This window comes from Cibotium barometz, chromosome 49 (assembly GCF_041138505.1).
Source record: "Cibotium barometz isolate CiBa-2024 chromosome 49, ASM4113850v1, whole genome shotgun sequence".
Classification (NCBI taxonomy): domain Eukaryota; kingdom Viridiplantae; phylum Streptophyta; class Polypodiopsida; order Cyatheales; family Cibotiaceae; genus Cibotium; species Cibotium barometz.
In genome coordinates, this window is record NC_141094.1 from 34,341,513 (window position 1) to 34,361,697 (window position 20,185).

Consider the following 20,185-nt stretch of genomic DNA (forward strand, 5'->3'; position numbering starts at 1 on the left):
TGCTTGAAACTGATTTCGCGTGACTTGTTCTCCGTGTGACCGCTTGCTATGACGTGTCCAGTTCACGGGCAAGGGATGCCCACCCGTGAACCGCGCGAGTGCCTTGTATTTTGACATGGTCTGTGGCATGTGAAGAATTCATTTAACATTCATTATAGTCGGGCACCGGCCATTGGCGAGTGCCGGGGCCCAAGGGATGCAGGTTAGGGCAGCCTGTGGGCACCCTTTTGACCATGTAAACACACATACGTGTGTGTGGACACTAAAAAGAGGTGCCCACCATAGTTTAAGGTGGACAGTTCAACATGGCGCTTGGAGGTTGGAGCCCTCCACCTCCTGCCCACCACACAAGCACATGACTTTCTGCGAGGCGGGCACATCCCTTCTCTCCCCATCTGCAAGTCGACTATCATCCCAAAGCTATACCTGCTGCTGTACAAGTGTCAACTGCTGGAAACCCTACTGTACCTGCAGTACTTGCTGGAAACCCTACTGTACCTGCAGTACTCACTGGAAACCCTATTGTACTTGCAGTATCTGCTGGAAAACCTACTGTGCCTGCAGTATTTGCTAGAAATCCGTACTTGCAGTATCTGCTGAAAACCCTACTGTACAGCCTTCTGTACCTGCTGTACTTGCTGGAAACCCTACTGTGCCTGCTGTACAGCCTACTGTGACAGCTTCTCCTGCTGAAAACCCTCTGGTACAACCTACTTCATGAGTTGCTTGTGCTGAAAACCCTACTGTACCTGCTGTGCTTACAGTAATACCTGCTGCACCAGATGTACTTGCTATAAACTGGCTTTACATGTATCTGTTTGAGTACCTGCTATTGGAAACTGCATACTAATACTTGTTTGTGTACTTGTACCTGTTCGTCTACATGTACCTATTTGTGTACTTGCACCGGGGAGGCTCGAGCCACGGTCTCTGCAAGGGTGTGAGCCAAGCTCTAGTATGAGAGCACCTGTTTGTGTGTGGTCTCGGAACAACTGTTTCACATTCACTCGCCTCCATGTGTATGAGACTGGTGGACAGGCTAATTTGGCTCTTTCGACGAGTCTGCTCTCAACAATCTACTCCAACACCTCTTGTTTGGGCAACTTGTCTTCATATTTCATTTGCATTGGATTACCTGGCTGGAAAGCCCTTGGAATCTTGTACACAGATTAAAATACTCCAATAATGTACTGCAGTTTTGAAAAAGGGGGGGGGGGAGGGGGGTCAGCCCAGTCACGGCCCCAGTGGTGGTGTACTGTGCATTGCTTGTCTTTAGTAGATTATCTTGTGCAGTGATGTATCCTTCAATTGTTTTGCGCATTGTGGCTATTACATTTTAAGTGTTGATACGTGGATTGTTCACAAGACGGTGCCCAAACTAGGGTGAGAAAGTACAGTGATTTAAGTACTTGTCAAAGACAACTGGTTGGCTGCCTTCATCTTGGGCCCTACGTTGGACTTAGCACCCTTCTTCAGGCACTCGTTATGCATATGTCCTTTTTCTTCGCAGATGAAGTAACGTCCCTCCTCCTTGAGCTTCAAAGCCTTGAGACGGTTTTTGTTTGCTGGAGTCGAAGTAGAATTCTTCGAAGGTTGGTCCGAAGACTTTCCTTCAGTCGTGCTGGCCATTAGCGCGGAGAACTTTCTTTTGTGTTTGTTTCCCTGCTCGGTCACGGGTTTCGTTTTGGAAGAGACCATCATATCGTCATAAATATGAGCAGAATGAATGACCTCGTCCAAAGTTTTCCATTTGTTGTTTTTTGACCTGTAAATGGTACGAGTCAGGTAAACTTGCTACGAAGAAACCCAAAAGAGTAGTAGAATTCATCTTCGTAGCTTTCATTTGCAAGTCTCTAAATTTTTGGAGGTAGACCTGATAAGTGAGGTTCTGCGAGGTCACGGTCAAACTGGCAAACTGAGCAACAATATCGTAGTCATCCTACTTGAGGAATTCTTTCTTAAAGACTTCTTCAAACTGTGCCCAGGTTGTTTGTTTAGGTTTGAGTTTTTTCCACCAGAGCAAAGCTTTGCTTGAGAGGAAACCTGTTGCTAACTGAATCTTTTTGCCATCGTCATATGGATGAAACTAGAAGTGGACATGCCACTTATGTAGCCATGTGTCCACAATCTCCTTGGTACGCTGCTTTTGCTTATACCCAAACTGTTCCGGAGTAATGTTGGGGCCTAAAGTAGATGCCAAGGTATCCATGCCCAAGAGAGTAGACATGGTAGTGGTCAATAAAGAGATGAAATTCTGTAAAGCCTGCATCTGCGCGGCAACTTGTGCTTGATGTTCCGAGAAAGAAGCTTCGAAAGTAACTTTAAACTCCTGAAAATCAGATTTAGTCACAAAATCTTCAAAAAGATTGCCATCGGCAGCCTCAGTAGCTGACAGGTCTTCACATTTGGGGATGGGTTCCATCTCCGATTCTTGGGTCGACATCTTGAAGAGGGCAAGTGAGAGAAAATCTTGGCTGGAAGCAAGGAAAAGTGCTAGAGAGCTTGAGGAGATGTGTGGCTAAAAGCCCACTCTAGGGGTATTTTATAATCCCCTAAAAGCATGTGTTTTTATGAGTGGCTTTTGTTTTTTTTTTAAATAACATATGTGGCTTTAAGGAAAGCCATACATAAGGCTTTTAAAAGCTAAGCATAAAAGCTACTCCCTTTTATATAAAAAACCCACACTAAGGTGATAGTTTTTTTGAGTTAAAAAAAAAACACGTATAAAAGCTGCGAGTGCTTTTTTTTTTTTAAAAGTAGGTGCTACGTTTTTTTATGACCAAAAATGTAAAGCTTTGTTTAAAAAAAAAAACGAAAGCAGAGCGTTGAGTGCTTAGCTTAATTAGTTGTGGGAAAAAAAATGGCGCTTTTTTTTTGCTACCTGCTAGTGGTTGATTGCAGGCCGTCACCCACAAACAGCAATAGCGCCGCCTTCTATGGGTCTAGGCTTGCACGTCTGCATGCTGTCTGTCGGTTCTTGTCCCTTATCAATTGGACTGGCTGTTTGCTTCCACGCACAGCCGACAGCTTCATCTCTCTCCTTCTCTCACTGTTCACACAGCCGGGTCACATAGCCGACTTGTGCTTGCTTTTCTCTTTCTTTTGCTCCTCTCCTTGCTAATAAACAATTCTCTTCAAATACAGTTCAAATTGACCCTTTGCAAGACCAAAACCCTCAACACGGGCTCCAACGATTCAAACATAATACACTGAATTCTGAAAAAACAGCAGTATACATGAAAAAACAGCAATCATCTTGAACTCATACCTTTTTCTCTGACCTCTTTCTTCTCTCTACCTACCGACTTGCATGCTCTTCGAGGCATGCTCTGATACCACTGTCAAATCGTTGTGGATCTCCTCGCAGAACGCTCTTCGAACATGACTCGAAACCTGCAAAACAAAGCCAGAAACGTGAAGGGGGTGCAAGCCTGACTCACCACCCAACCATGACAGCCGTGGGCAAAACCCACAAGTCTTGGCTGTCCCCACCGAGCCATGAGCTGAGCTAACTAGCAAGACGCACTGACCAATCTCTACCCCATGATGTCCCATACAGCCAAGGAGCTACCCTCGCGGGCCTCGAGACTCCTGCCAGCCTCGGCTGCATGAAGCAAGTGCACGTTTGCACTAGATCCAGGCTCCTGACCATAGAGCTCTCACAAAGACTAGTGAGACTCTATGAACAATTGACTAACCTTGGCCACCCTTTTATAGGCTCTTGGCCAGTCACCGGGCGTCCACACTTGGACGCCCGCCTGTCCATACTTGGGTGCCCGCCTGTCAGTCTATCCCTAGCCCAGCTTGCCTAGCTCCAAGCTTCCCCAAGCCTCGAAGCTAGTCTTGTGTGCGTGTAGCACACAGTAGATGCACTATGTGCACATGACACTCACTTGGCTTTACAATTGCAAAAATGAGATGAGGACAAACGAGATCAATTCCTCTATGGTTTGGACCTGAAGAGCACGAATAATACAAGGAGGGGCGATGTTTCTTTTGTCATACAAAAGGACAAACTTCTAAGGCATGCTCTAAGAAGACCCTTACTCAGACTACCACCCCGGCCTCAACAGCTTCCGTGGTGAGCTAGCCTCCCGTACCAACCTCCCACGTTGTCGCTAGTCCTCCAGCTTCCACTCCTACAGTTGGCTCCACTGTCAGCCAAGAGATCGAAGAAAAAAAGGGAAACCGTGATCAGGAGTATGAGCGAAATGAGTTGCTCAACACATTTGGCTACGTAGGTGGCTAGAGAGTCGTCATCTTGTTTGACACCAGTAGTATAGAGGATGTGGTCACGGAACAGGCACAGGATTGACAACAAGCATCAAGTTTGAGGCTCATGGTGCTAAATTAGTCATTCATGGCACATAATTTGTGCACGATTTCATGGTTCCCCCTCTTGTAGGTACAAACATAATCTTAGGAATCCAGTGGTTTCACTTGTTCACCCCGGACGTTGATTGGGACCAACACATGTTCCGATTACCCGAAATGTGGCAAAGGCTCCCATGATTATTAAGTGTGAAATAGGGATACCTAAACGAGAGATCTGCAAAGGTGCACAGTGTGCGGTGATCTATGTTCAGACCACCCAAACCGTGACGAGTGCTTCGGAAAAGTACCATGCCCTTTATGACTAGTTCCAGAAGATCTTTCTTCGGGATAACTTGCCTCCTAAAATTCTCCCATCTAGGCCGGAGGACCACAAAATTGAGCTCGTCCCAAGTTCAGAACCCCCAAGTAAGTTTCCATATCGCCTAAGCAAGGCCATGGACATTGGAGATAGTTGGACTGTCAACTCCACGAATTGCTCAGTCCGGTTTCATACGCTCTAGTGTGTCTCCATTCGAAGCTCCAATCGTTTTTGTGAAAAAGAAGGATGGATCCTCCCGGCTTTGCGTAGATTATCGGGCGCTCAACAAGCTGACGATAAAGAGCAAGTTCCCTATGCCTTGGATTGATTACATCTTAGGTACGAAGTGTGGACGGGGATATCTCCAAAGCCACATTCCTAACTAAACAATTCCAGGCAACTCTTCACCAAGATGTCGTTATAGGGGCATGAACTCATTGGAGAAGTTAGAGCGGTAATTTTATTGGCTGAGAATGAGACGAGATGTGTTCACTCATGTGCAACATTGTTTGGTTTGTGAAAAAGTGAAAGCTTCTCATGGGAAGCAGACAGAGTTGTTACAACCTTTACCTATTTCCAAAGGACCTTTTTAGGATATCTTGATAGATTTTGTGACGATCCTGCCTCCTAGTTTGGGTTAGTGTAATGCGCAATTTCTGACGATTGATCGTTTTAGTAAATTTGTTATGCTTATTCCTTGTAGGGCTAATGTTATTGCTGAAGATGCTGCTAGGTTGTTTATCAGGCATTGGTACCCCCAGCGGTGGCATACCTAGGACCATTGTGTCAAATTGAGATGTCAAGTTTACCAGTCATTTGTGGAGGGCATTATTTAATAACTTTGGGACTAAGTTGAATTTCTCTAGTGTAAGCAAGGTGAGTGGGAACAGTTTTTGCCTTTAGTTTAAGCTGTGTTGAATGACTCTTTTTCTTCAGCTATTGCAAGACTCTATACGAGGTAGCATTTGGAAGATTGTTCCAGTCTTTTTTGACCAATACGTCATCCTCAGTGCTGCCTGAAGCTAACAGATTGACGGAGTCTTACCAAGAGATTTTGGAGTATGTGAAAGATAGGTTGGCTAAAGCATAGGAGGCCTATACTCGATAGGCCAACAAAGACAGAAGAGATGTGATCTTCTCATAAGGAGATTGGGTATATCTACAGATAATGAAGCAAAGGTCAAAACAGGTGGGCAAGTAATGCCCAAAGTTATCGTTTCGGAGCTTCAAACCTTTTCCCATTCTAAAGAAGATCAATGAGATTTCTATGAAGCTAAAGCTACCTCCCAGTTGGACCATGCATGATGTGTTCCATGTTAGTTGGTTGAAGTCTTGTATTGAACCTCCTCTCTCCAGTGTCCACGATGAAGAGGAACTAGACATAGTGGACGAGGTTGAAGTTATGGCTCTAGAACAAATCTACTTGTGGTGTATGTGCAAAAGAGAGACAGTGAGAGATGTAACACAGATTGAAAATAAGAGAGTAGATGATTGCACCATACAATGTAATGCTTGTATAGATCTATATAAGTTCACAAGGTACAATTCTTTTATAGGCTGAATGCCTTATCTTTCTCAATGCTCTACTCATGGGGCAACGAAACTTGGCTAAACGAGTGACATCACTGCTTACACATACAAACACTCTAGCAACTATAAGAGGTGGTCCATACATACATACTCATCACTCACACAAATGAGGGTTCACACACTCATATAAGGGATGTTCACACACAGAGTCTCCGAAATACCCAACATATACTGCATGTTATGCCAAGTGTCTCTAGAGGTGTCACCTTTATACATCATTGCTTACATAAGATCCTTTTAAGGGGTTGTTCTCACACATAAATGAACCTACACACTAGGGTGTTCACACACACGAGAACCGCTTTATTTAAGCCGTAGTTCACAAACAAACAAGTGCTAGTTTACACAACCACCTAGCTACCCTTTTATTTACTAACCCATTACACATTTTCACTACCGTGAATGTGAATATTCCCAACAATCCCCCCTATAGTGGTAATTTGTGTATGTACAGAGTTATGTCCCAAATGACAGGTTGTTCAAGACTTGTCGGAAAGCCTTGAACTTTACTTGTGGGCGCTCTTTCTTCTTTGCCCTTGAAGCTTGGTCCACTGCCGAGTCATCTACGAAGGATGGATGTCTAGCACTGGCTTCATCTTCATGCTTGATTGTGGCAGCTGATTTGTACTCAGCTCCACAAGCTTCTTCTCTTCTAAGGTTCCCTCTTGTACGTGCACCACCGCAAGCATGTGTTGCTCTCTTGCCACAAGAACCTGTATCCAAAAAATACAAGGGTGGCCAATGATATGATGATGGGAACTGGTTCTTATGGACACCACATGCCTTGAATGCTACATTGCCATGTATATTGAATTTCCTTATTGCATCTTCTTGACCCTCGTCAACTCTCTTTGTATGTACGGGGCGTAACATGTCAACCTTGTTGTCCCATACCACCAAGGTTTGCCTAGCCAAGGTCCTCGACATGCTATCTGCATCTTGGATGGACAGATCCATGAGTGGATCAATCCCTTGGTCTAGGTACATACAAACCTTGTCCTCAAGAATACAATACCCATAACAGATCCAGTCAACCCACTTAGTAATTCCTCCATAAAATCATAAAGCAAGTCACCTAGGGGATTATTAACTTATAAGTGTTTTTAACCTTAGGCCAACGTAATCAGCTTGCTTTTCTAATCTTTTGGGCTTTCTTAACCCAAGATTAGATTAACTAACCCCATGGTTATCATGAGGTACATAACACAGGTGGCATCCAAGTGTGGGAAGCATGCGACATCCCCTTCTACTTAACTTGTTGATGAAATTTGCATTTTTGATAGTCAGTCAACAATGGTGGATATCTGGTGAAGAACTCCTTGTCAATCCATACAGCATCATGCGTTTCTTTGTTGCATAAACTTCACGAGGTACTGCCTTTTTTGATGCCCAGAGCCATGTTTGCAGCAATGGATGACTATTAACATTCATAGATGATTACTCCAGATTTACTAGGGTCTACCCTTTGAAAGCAAAATTGGAGGTTTTTATGTACTTTCAGCACTATGTTGCAAGGGCTGAACATGAGACAAATTGCAAGGTGCAAACCCTCCGTACAGATTTGGGGCCCGGGTTGGGGGGGTTGATGATGTTTTGAGAGTGTATATGTCTCATGCTTTTAAAGCATACTTGGCTGAAAAAGGCATTAAGCATTAATGTACCACGACATGCAAACCTTGCTTTTTTCCCCCTTCGCAATTAGGTTAGGCTCTGATACCAACTGTAAAGACTCCTCCCAAAGGATCACCTATATAGAGGCATAAACACACAAGGTTAGAACACAAAATATGGTGATACCAACTGTAAAGACTCCTCCCGAAGGATCACCTAATACACAGCATAAACACACAAGGTTAGAACACAAAGAAAGGTGGAGGCAAGGTCACCACCCAACCGTAGGTTCACGTCCATCCCCAAGCGAGGGGCTAAGGTTCCACTCCCACGGGTCCATGCCAGTCAACCCTAGGGTCCCATACCACCACTGCCTACGCACAAGGGCCCTCGCAAGACTATATGTCCATGGCAGGAGTAAGCCTCTTGGTCCACGTCCAAACCACACTGAATCAATAATAACCCAAGACTCACTTTTATAGTGCTTATTGCTGCCGTAAATAACAGTCTAGTCATAAATAGCCAATAACCTTGGATTTATTAAATATGAACCTTAGCCACCTAAATCCGCATGCTTTTTAAGGTTTTGCTGGTAGGATAGGGTTCATGTGGATTTTGAGAGAAGGGGGGATTCATATGCATGGGTGCGTAGGTTAATCCCTGTTTTGAAGGAAACCCTGGTTCTCTCTCTCTGGTCAGGCAGCCGGGCAGCAGGTTCGTAGAGAGGCTGAGCATGTGTAGACGGGTAGCCAGCGGCCAGCAGCTGTGAGGCAGGCTGTACAGGGCCATGTGGCAGGTGTGCGCAGAAAAGCAACCTAATGGCCAAGGGTGGGGAGGAGAGAGAAGGTGATGGCGAGTCGTTTTGTGATCTGCAGATAGGCAGAAAAGTGTGCTTTTAGCCATCTAAGGGGGGGGCGTTTAAACAAAGAAAAAGAAAAAGCTGATGCTAGTTTTGTTATTAAAAAAGCATGGGCAGTTTTTATAAAACACAACTGCACATCTAATAAAAGTGGGCCTAGTAAAAAAAACCACGAAAAGCACTTAAGTGTATTTTGCCCGTAAAAGGGGAGGCCTTAGACCACTTGTACTCGGTGCATGATGAAACAGATAAATAGCAGCCCATTGGGAGCATTCTCAGGTGGCTCTTCATCTTTCGTGTGTGGACCACATGTGGCTGCCACCATTCCACACTCGCACCACCCAGTGTTGGTGGTGGAAGGGGCTGAGAAGGGCGGAGAAGGGCTGACCGCTGCCACCCAGCTTGCAGGTGGTTCCGCCCCTTTTGGCTCCCTCTGCTGGCGATGCTCAGCCGCACTTGTGGCTGACGTGGCAATGGTGTGATTTTGCCATTTTCATGATTCTTGGCTGCCTGCTGCTTGGTCGTCATCGGCTTCTAGGCCTTGGAGTCCGCTGCACCTCCGTCACCAGCCGTCCTTACCAATTTGGCTTCTGTACCGACCTCTGCACGTCACCTTCTCCACTTGCCCCCACAGCACCACCTGTGCTCAGTCTACCTCCTACACCACAGCTCGGCTCCAGACCACGCCATTGAAGCAGCTGGCCAGCATTCAGGTGAGGGATCAATGTGTCTCCTCATCTAGGAGTTCAAATCTTAATCAGGAGGGAGGATTATTTATTATGCTGGTTTCTTAACGTTGAGAACTTGGTACCTGCCTAACCAGGTATAATTTGTGGGTTTTTTGCAGGCACAAAAGGCAGAAAGAGAAGCAACTGAACTGAAAGGCTCCATGATGAAACGGATGGAGTTTCTTGATTTGGATTGATGTTTGATGGTTTCTAGTTTCTGGTTTCCTTTCTTGGTTTGTGTTGTGAATGTTATGTTTTCTGGTATTTTTGGCAAACGCTTCATGCCCTAGCTGTTGCTAGGAATGTGCTCGTCAGCTGGTGAATTTTAAAAGCCTTCTGACACCGCAAGTTTTTAAATGCGGGTAGCTCGTTTGACTATAGCTTATTGGAGAAAATGGCATGTGTGGGAAACATGTTTCATGGCTATGAGCGTCATGGCAGTTTAAGAGACTTGATGATAGAGCACTATCTGTTGGTGACCTCATACTACAGTATTCCAACTATAGGCAGCTGTATTTGGGTATCCTGCATGACCCCAAGCAAGCTTTATTGTTTGGTCAAAGTTCCTATTCTTACCTTATGTCTTAGTATAATGATGGAAAAAAAGACTCCATAGCCAGTTCCCCCTCTTATTCAGTGTAAATAAGATTGGATTAGTGGTGTTGAAAAAGACTCTGCGTGACTTCTGTTTTAAAAGTGTGTGTGCATTTATCCGGTATTCTTGCACATCCTATAATCGATTTAATGGTCGTCTTTGCCACACATGAATAGGGGATATATAATTGAATGAAGGCCATGCATAGGGGGTACATTATTTAACTGGTCCCTTTTTAAAGTGATGAAGCTTGAGCTTTTTTATGTAGGATTCCTCCTGTAGTATGATGTGTATGCTATACTATGTTTTGAGAAAGATAATTGTGTATAAAATATTGTTGTAAGTTGTACTTGGGGTTCCAAGGTGTTCAATTAAAATTGAAGTACTCTTACAATGACGTAAAACAACGATCCGCTGTTTTCAATTCTCTCTTGTATTAATCAAGTTTTTCAAAGAGAGGCATTACACAGGAATATTCACGGCAAAAAGAAACTTGTAATATCTTCTATAGGAAGGTTTGCCATCTTTAATGTATGCTAATTCTTATATATCTTTTCTATTTGTTGCGACACATTAGTCAGGATTTGGACTTAAGTGCCCACAAGGCAGCATGGTGGGATAGCCATTGACAATTCTCCGTGTCTTAAGAATTTGATTGTATAGAACTGAAACCATGTTGAGTCCTTCAATTTCTTAAGTAATTCCAAGCTTCTATATCTTTGTGCTTAAGGAGCTGGGGTATTGTTGTTGTAAGACTTCAAAAAGTTTTCTCTAAGTGGTATAGCTAGTTATGCCAACGGTCTTTGGGCTGTGAATCCATTGTCTATGACTCAAAAAGAAAATGGTTAAGGTTTTCTCTAAGTGGTATAGCTAGTTATGCCAACGGTCTTTGGGCTGTGAATCCATTGTCTATGACTCAAAAAGAAAATGGTTAAGGTTTTCTTTAGAGGAAGATTAACTATCAGCAAGGGACCTAAATTGAGCCACAAAGGGTATAGGTTGGATGGTTGCGTTCTATTTCAAGCATTCTGTAGCCCCTTAAGTTCTTCTTCATGGCTTTAAAGTTTTAAAAAAGTGAGGATTGTAAATGTGGTGGTATTGCTTGTGTAGTGTGTTGTTGTTGGGTCTAGCTTGGGTAGGCGCAAGTTGGACCATAACTACCTTAGCTTGTGAACCCTTCTCTTTGGTGTCAAAAGGTAATCGTATAATATTTTGATCATGGTTTTCAGGGGCAAGAGTGCCGCTCCTATAGGGTTGAGCAGTGAATGCTCCTCCTCCACTCATCCCCTTCTTGAGTGTTCCATTGTATTTTGATGACTCATGCATGTGTATATCCATGGATAGTCAACTTTGGTGCAAACATGATGGTACACCTTTTCTTTGGTTGTTATTATTCTGTACATGAAAGATAATGAGAAAGAGATTACTTGTTTTGATGATGTCATGAATTGTGATGACCACTTGGTTTGGAAGATGCTCTATTCACCTTTACTTTGGGATCCTATGATTGCTAAATTACTATGTATTGTGTGAGCATGGAGTTAATAGTTGACATACAATTGGACAATGCTAAAGGTGTTTCCTATGCTAAAGACTACTCCAAGGGATAGAGTTTAAATCAAGGGGATTGAAAAGAATGGTTTATCCAAAGGGATTTGATAACTCCTACCTACAAAATAAGGCAGCAAAAGTTCTAGTCTACAAACACAAGCTCAATCATCTTTCAACCTTGACCATAAACAACTCTCTCTCTCTCTCTTTTGGTGAAAGTATTGTTTTGTTTATTAATTGAATGTACAAAGGAGTGTCTCATTGTAAGACACACTACTCAGAAACAGTCATAAAACACCTCTAATTGATTGTAAGGAAGCTCTCCAAGACCATGGCAATCTTGAAGAGACATAAGAAGAGATCTCTTGAAGTAAGTGAAGCAAGAGAAATCAAAATAAGATGATTTTGGGCCATGTAGATGGTCCATAGAGCCCAGAATTTTATCCAAGTAAGAAAGGGTGTATAATCTTGTAATGGTGGAAAACAACCAGAAGTCTCAATCAAATCTTCGCCTTGGAAATCTTATGCATAAACGTGTTGAGAGAGTTTTAGGTCTTTGCCAATATAGGGGAGGGGGATGTCTGTGCAATTAGAAGAGAAGCAGTGATGATCATAGTGCCCACGCCCACTAGATGGTAGATTATGAATTGTCTGCTCTCTCTGTGGCATCAATCGTCGATTGTTAGCCATTGCACCACCAATCATCTGTTGTTTTGCCCTTCCCCTTTCGCTGCTTCTGCAGTGCTAGCAACCCTCCGCCCTTAGCTCCCTCCTATAGCGCCGGCTGTTGGTTGCCCTTTTCTTCGCCCAATTTTTGTTTTTTGATCCTCTTCTCTATACAACCCTTTCTAAGTGTGTGTGTGTGAGAGAGAGAGAGAGGGTTTGTGTACAGCGAAGCTCAGAATGGAATCCTATGCTCAGAAGCTTCTTGGTGGGTCCTCTCAAGTTCTCCATGTTTATGGTAGATCTAAGAAGATGAAAGCTTCACGTTTATCACCCTCAGACCTTAGTAATCATTCCTATGATGCTTTGGTTGTGCAGCATTTTGCAAACACTCTACAGGAAGGCTTCTCAGAGATTAAGTGTTCATGGGCAGACAATCCGCTTACCATCTTTCATAGTCGATATTCTCGGTGAGGCTTTGCTCGCTCCAGTTCTAGATTTGGCCGAGAAGGCGGTTGTCTTGTTCTTCTCAGGTCGTATGATGCCAACTGCGCTTGATGTTGGTTCGTGGCTCAAAGCTATGCTATAGGGTAATTATGTGCATGGATGCTATATAGTTGAGCATGGGTTCTATGAGGTCATCTTCACTGAACCACAGTACAAGCAAATGCTTTGAAAAATCTCCTCTCTTCTTTGGTGGCCAATTGGTGCATGTGTACCCATGGTTGCCTACAAAGGACTACCAACGTCTTATTTGCCATAAATGTCCAGTATGGGTGGAGGTGTCAGACATCCCGCCAGCTCTGCCTTATGTTGCTCAAGACTTGGGGAAGGTGGTTTGTCCACCACCGAGAGCTTCAAGAAATGCACATCGTTTCTACATTCTATGGAACACTGATGTGCCAATGCCATCAAGTGTCACCATCAATGTTGACATGAATGGCATGGTTCCACAACAAGCTCATTTTACCCTCAAATGGGGGAGGTTTGCTAGTTCTTGTTTCGCTTGTGGCAAAATTTAGTCATATGCAATAAGAATGTCCTACAGTATTGTTTCCATCACCGGCCAATGTTGTATCTCCATCAAAAAAGCCTGCTGTTTTTATTGTCAACAATGTTCAACCACCAAAAGTGGTGAAGCCCTCTGAAGTGCAACCTGTCTCAATGGTCAGGACAAGGGCAAAGCCAAGGTAAATAATGCACCATTAGTGTCCAAGGATAAAGATAAGGAAGCTCAGGAATTGAATGCTTGGAAAACACCTAAAAAAAATCATTAAACCTCGACTACTATTCCAAAGAAATTGGACTGAAAATGTTTCTAAAATTGGGTCAAATACTTCTGCCTCTTTCTTGGATATGGTTAGAGGAGTTGTAGGCAAAATGTGGAGAGCTATATTGCATGGGCAATCAATTCACATGTATGGTGGTATTGATATGTTGATGCTCCTGCCAATCGGTTTTTAGGCCAATCTTTCCTCTTCACTAGATATTATGAATGTGTCTTCCTCTTTTATCTAGAATTGCTTGAGGTTCATGTGGAAGACTAGGTGTTTCTATAAATTCAACAAGGGTTATCCTCATCACCCAATTTTCTTCTTAAGTAACTTACATTAAGAAACACTAGATGTACTCTACATCCATCTGGTAGTTTCAAGTTGTAAAAGAAACTTCACCTATTCTTATGAGTATTGGGAATGGACCACAAGTTTCAGAAGAAAGACTATTAGTCTTTCAATAGTAATCTCTACCTTTCTTCGGTGATAAGTTACAGAACTTCTTGCTTTATGTTGAGCTTGCTTTCTTGATGTTGTCTTGAGTCAATTTAACTATTTGTCTCATGTCCTCAGCTATGCTCATATTTATTCATACTTGGCCATATATATGTGTGCGTGCGTGATGCATGTTTGTATGTAATTGTCTCTTCAAAAGAGCAACTTCAGCAGGATCAGCATTTGTCCTTGATGTGTCTCCTATGGAACCACTCTTCATGATTACTTTGTAAACCTCAGAGTAGAGAGGGCATCATCATGCTCATATCTACCCTTAATAAACTCTAAGAATTCATTATGAATTTGAGTAAAACTCAATTCAATTATCATTACCATTTGGACACAACTACCACATTATATCCACCTCAATCCAAAATCGAACTCTTGTTCCAACTCAGCCCATGTGGCCTTCCTATACCACGAAGGTCAAGCTAGTTTACAAATCCACTTGATGATTTAATGGTCAAATATGCTTTCAAATTTAGCACCATACAAATAGTTCCTCCGTTTCTTCAAAGCAAAAGTTTTGTTCTAAGGCAATGCCAAAAAATCAAAGGAGAAAGAGGGATTTGGAGGTATGTTTTCTATCATGTTTTGGTAATTTGTTATCTTTCAATTGTTCTCTATTAAGTTTGGATTAATGTTCTTCAAATGATTTCATGTTAAAAACAATGATTCAATGTTAAGTTTGGGTTAATATTATGTTTATTGTTGTTCTTCATATGATTTAATATTAAGTTTGGGTTAATGTTATGTTTAATGCTGTTCTTCATATGATTTCATGTCAAAAACAATGATTTAATATTAATCTTAAGATATTATGGTTTAATGTAAATTATTGCTGCATTGTTTTTTTATAATAAAGATTGTTGTTTGGTGTAATGTTATTTTAATTAGGTTTATGTATATTAATTTTATGGTTCAATGCATTGTTTGATGAAGATTAATGCTATGTTATTATTGCATAAAATCATGTCATTGTCATATATTTTTGTTGTTATGGTTTAATGTTAACAAATGATTTAATGTATAGGGATTAGCTTTTGAATCCATAAATATACTGTATTTTACGAATGTGTACTAATGTTAACTTTGTTGAAATATGATGATGTTTGGCATATAGAATGTAGGGAGAAATAAATGAGGGACACACTTCCAATTAGAGGCCGAGCATGCACACCACTCTACAAGAGGACAATAAAAGGTTTAGTGCGAGTAACTCTCCTCCTTGTAACTCCTCCCTCCCTCAAAATCCCCCCCCCCCCCCCCCCCCCCCCCCCCGTTTTGCTAATCCATTCAGTAGCTAAAATAAGAGAGAGAGATATATGCAAAAAACATGTAGATCTTTGGGTTGACATGTCAATTTATCCACCCGATCCTCTTTCCTAAAGGCCTCCATAACTTTTTAGACTTACATCTTTCATAAAGTATGTGTGCGAGGGTGATGTCAGGTTATTGGGAGGCTTACAATGCAAGCTCGTAGCATTAACACGTCCATTAATTAGTGCCACATAATGATAAGCAAGGAGGCAAAGATTCATGAGCTCACGAAAGTGTTTCATAATTTGCAAGATACGATGCATGTTATATACAAGATGGGTAGGTAGAGAAAGTAGAATTGCATAGCAAACCACCTCATGCTACTTTGGTTACTTTACATTTTTGGCATTTTAATACAGTCTTTAACATCTTTATTCATACTTGGCCATATATATATATATATATATATAATTGTCTCTTCAAAAGACCATGAGGTGTCTATATTCTTGGGTGTTGAGTTGGGACTCTCATGACATGTATAAAGAATTTGGAGCTTCATGTCATGATCCTCTACTCTACATTTGTAGAAAAATGATACCATCCTCAATGGTATACCTCTTCCACTTAAGTCTACCTTCATTTACACCTATTCTTGATGTAGATTCACTTCTTCTTTGGGTAGCATTATCATTTGCATCTATTCTTGATGCAACTTTAGAAGGATTAGTATCCATCCTCAATGTGTCTCCCATGGCGCCCATCTTCATGAGACTGATTTGTAAACCTCAGAGTAGAGGGGGCATCATCATGCTCATATCTACCCTTAATAAACTATAATAATTCATTATGAAAGTGAGTAAAACTCACTATTATCATTGCCATTTGGACATAACCACCACGTTATATCCATGTCAAACTCTTGTTACATTTTAACCCATCTCGCCTTCCTACCACGACGGTTAAGTCTTCTTGATGATTTAATGTGGTCAAATAGGATTTCAACTTTAGCACCATACAAATAGTTCCTCCATTTCTTCAAAGAGAAAAATTTTCAATTCAAAGACTATTGCCAAAGTAATCAAAGGAGAAAGAGAGCTATGGAGGTATGTTTTCTATTATGTTTTGGTAATTTGATATGTTCCAATTGTTCTGTGTTGTTAAGTCTGGAATAATCCTATTCTTCATAATGTATTTTCATGTTAAAAATAAAGTTTTAATATTGTTCTTAAGATATTATAATTTAATGTAGTTTACTGTAGCATTGTATTTAATATTATTCTCAAGACATTATAGTTTAATGTAGTTTATTGTAGCTTTTTTAAAATTGTTGTTTGGTGTAATGTTATTTTAATTAGGTTTGATGTATTTTAATTTCATGGTTCAATACATTGGTTGATGATGATGAATGCTTTGTTATTGTTGCATTTTTTATTTTAATTACTATATACTTTTGCATATTTTGTGTTAAGTTTAGGTTAATAGTTGTGTTTAATGACGATTTCATGGCATAAAATCATGTCAGTCATATTTTTTGTTGTTATGGTTAATGTTATCGAATAATATTATGTAAAGGGATTAGATTTTAAATCCATAAATATAATTTATTATACTAATGTGTACTAATGTTAACTTCATGATTGAAAAATGATGGTGTTTGGTGTATAGAATGTAGAGAGAAATCAATGAATACACTTCCAATTAGAGACAGCACTCTACAAGAGGACAACAGTAGGTTTTGTGTGGCCAAAGATGATGCAACAAGAGAGAGATACATGTAAAAAACATGTAGATCTTTGTGTTCATGGGTCAATTTATCCACCCGATCCTCTTTCCTAAAGGCCTCTTTTTTGGATTTACATCTTTCATAAAGTATGTGTGTGAGGGTAATGTTGGGTTATTAGGATTGGTTATTGAGATTTACTATCATAATTTGTAAGATACGATGCTGAGTGAACAGGAGAAAGAGTGTCATAATTTGCAAGATACGATGCATGTTGTGCAAGATATACAGGTGGAGAATGTAGAATTCCATAAAAAAGTGCAAGGTTTAGAGAGAATAACAAAAAGATACAAGAAATACATATGAATATAGCATGATCTATAATGGACATGGGTTTGAGCTATAATAGATGTGGAGATATGAGTCAACCAAAGCATCAATTTTTGAGAAAAATTCTTATCCTTTAAAATTATTAGTTAATTAAGTGCTATTATCCATTGATTACACTATCCTTGACTTAGAAAATGGAATCCCACACTACTGATTCTTGTCCTTTAAAATTATTAGATAATTGAGTGCTATTATCCACTAATTAAACCACTCCCTAACTTAGGGCATGGGATCCCACACTACTTGGAATCCATGCCCAAGTGTGTCTATTTTATAAAAAAGAAGACATATTTTCATAAAATAAATATGTGAGTCCAACCATACATGAGACATGAGACATGACCATGAAACGTGAGGTGTGAGCCAAACGTGAGACTGGGTCTGCAGTAGTGAGGTCACCAAACCAACATGAGTCATTTCATAAAAAATCCATGAGTCATGAGCCCAGCTAGATGTGAAATGTACGACATGAGCCCTAGCCACCAGCGAAACATGATACATGAGTCGTGAACCCAGCTAGCTGTGAAATGTGAAACATGAGATGTGAGTTGTGAGACCAACTAGCTATGAAATGTGAAACATGAGATGTGGATTGTGAGCTAGTCGTGAAATGTGAAACTGGTCATTTTCAAGAAATGGAAGTATAAGCACATCTCAAGCTTCTCTATGAGTGTAAGTTCATCTATCTTGCAACCTAATTAGCTCTTGTGATCATCACTTTGTTTGACATACTCTCATCATGATCTTGCTTAGGCGCATCACTCACCTTAGGATTAAGTTAATCATGTGCCATTAGTGTTTGCTTCGTGTGTTATTAATCTAATTAGCCTTTTGTAGGAGGTACCATAAACCTTAGCATGGTATCATATCCTTCCTCTCTCTCTTCTAATCACTCTATTTAGTCTATGTCAGCTCATTAATGTGATTTAAGTCACAAATCTTGATCTTATCTTCTTCTTCCCATTGTGGTAAAAATTTCATTAGCTTGCCATTGCCTATTCTCCCAACCACTTGCCCTCAAAATTTGTGGGCATGTTTAGCAACCAAGGGATATTCATTGGCTAGGAGGAATTTAATTTATTCAACCCACGCTACGCAAATTCGTAGACTGCAGGCCCACTAATTATTTGTGTCATTCGTTGAGTCAAATAAAGGCAAACCCCTTTAGGATTGCCTGTGAAATGCTATGACCTAATCCTAGCCAAATTTTCAGCCCGTTTTATCAACTCGTCGCGGCATGAGAAGACAAAATGCAACTACATCAAACTAGCACAAATCTTTCGATTTTGGTATTTTTGAGCTAATTTGTTTACTCATAACCTTGATTATAATCAAGGGAAACAATCTTGGGTAAAAACCCCCTTCAATGGTTGCTTCCACATGCTCAATTTGGTCCTCCAAGCTCAGCCTTGCTAATCACTAGGTTTTAGCCTTAATTACTATCATTAAAGAGTCATTCACAGTAATAAGGTATAATTTGGGATACAATTAAGCAATTAGGGTTGCATTTAGTGTGTTTATACATCAAAATCACTAATTTTCCATTAGGGCTAGCCTCAGGGAGCTCTAGAAGCAAAAATTAAAAATTGGAAGCACTCGCACTACTTGCATTTCATCTTGATTAAAGCATCCGCATTTGCCAAGTTGTACGAGAATAGACACTGCCAATTGAAGCATCATAAGCTTATTGGTAATACCTTCTCATTATGGAAACATCACTTTGCATGTAGAAGAAGTTCAGTGGGGAAGGGTTCCACCCTTGGGCTACATAAATGAAGGACCTTCTAATGCAAAAGAAATTGTGGAAAATCATTAAGGAAAATGTGTCGGATGAACCAAGTGAAGGGTGGGGTTGAAAAAGATGAGCAAGCATTTTTACTCATTGGTTTACACCTGGGTGCACTAGTCTTATTCATCACATTGACTCTAAGGAACACACAAAGGATGCATGGGATATATTGAATCTCATGTTTGGAGCTAAGGCAAAGAACCACGAAATTCACTTAAAGATTGAGTTCTACGATCTAGAAATGAACTTTAATGAATCTTTGACTCAATTTGTAAGTAAAATGAAAAGCATTATGACCCAGTTAGATGGCATTGATGCTAAGATTGGACATAAAGATGCAGTTACAATAATATTAAAAGGCATGCCAAAAGAATACAATGCACTTGTTACAACCTTGAAGAATCTAACATAGCCAACATTTGGTGGATGTGTCTCCTCCCTCTTTTGGAGAAGGAGAGAGAATAAAAAGAAAGAAATCCCAGCACCGTTGAGCATGCATTGTGGAACAAAAGCAATGTAAAGTGTCACAATTGTGGTAGGAAAGGACACTTTCAAAACGAATGCAGGTTCAAAGACAAGCCAAAGTGTAACTACTACAACAAATTCGGGCACAAAGAAGAAAATTGTAGATTGAAGAAAAGCAAAGGCAACTTTATGGGGCTACTTTGACCACCCAACATATGAAGAGATCCCTAGAGATCAGCTCTTCTAAAGAGCAAGGAGGAAAACACCACCACTAGCCATCTGTTGTAAAAGAGGGGCCACCATATGAGTAGATAACCATCTTATCATTTCATCTTCTAAAGAGCAAGGAGGAAAACACCACTACCCTAGCCATCTGTTGTAAAAGAGGGGCCACCATATGAGTAGATAACCATCTTATCATTTCATCTTGTTTGTTGTGTGTATCTACCTGACCACACCTGAGAGTTACTAGTTGAGCACCCAAGGGAGGTAATGATTGTTGTTACTCACATCCAACCACCTTGAGTAGCCCAGAGATATGGCACCAAGGGGGAGTGTTAAG

General features: G+C 41.0%; 2 protein-coding genes across 3 annotated transcripts in view; both read left to right on the forward strand.

The window, feature by feature from the left end:
* LOC147610520 (sm-like protein LSM1B) overlaps positions 1-10,091 on the forward strand; it is a 143,748-nt gene extending 133,657 nt beyond the window's left edge. For both annotated transcript variants that reach the window (XM_086786319.1, XM_086786318.1), the window contains exon 5: positions 9,541-10,091. In XM_086786319.1, coding sequence (XP_086642445.1) covers positions 9,541-9,618 — 78 coding nt within the window. In that variant the 3' untranslated portion in view covers positions 9,619-10,091. The remainder of the gene's footprint in view (positions 1-9,540) is intronic.
* Positions 7,724-9,530, forward strand: LOC147610521 (uncharacterized). The gene is made up of 2 exons (XM_086786320.1): positions 7,724-9,101; positions 9,232-9,530. Exons 1-2 carry the CDS (start codon positions 8,930-8,932, stop codon positions 9,384-9,386), a joined length of 327 nt encoding a protein of 108 aa, XP_086642446.1. The 5' UTR covers positions 7,724-8,929; the 3' UTR covers positions 9,387-9,530.
* Positions 10,092-20,185: the final 10,094 nt, after the last annotated feature.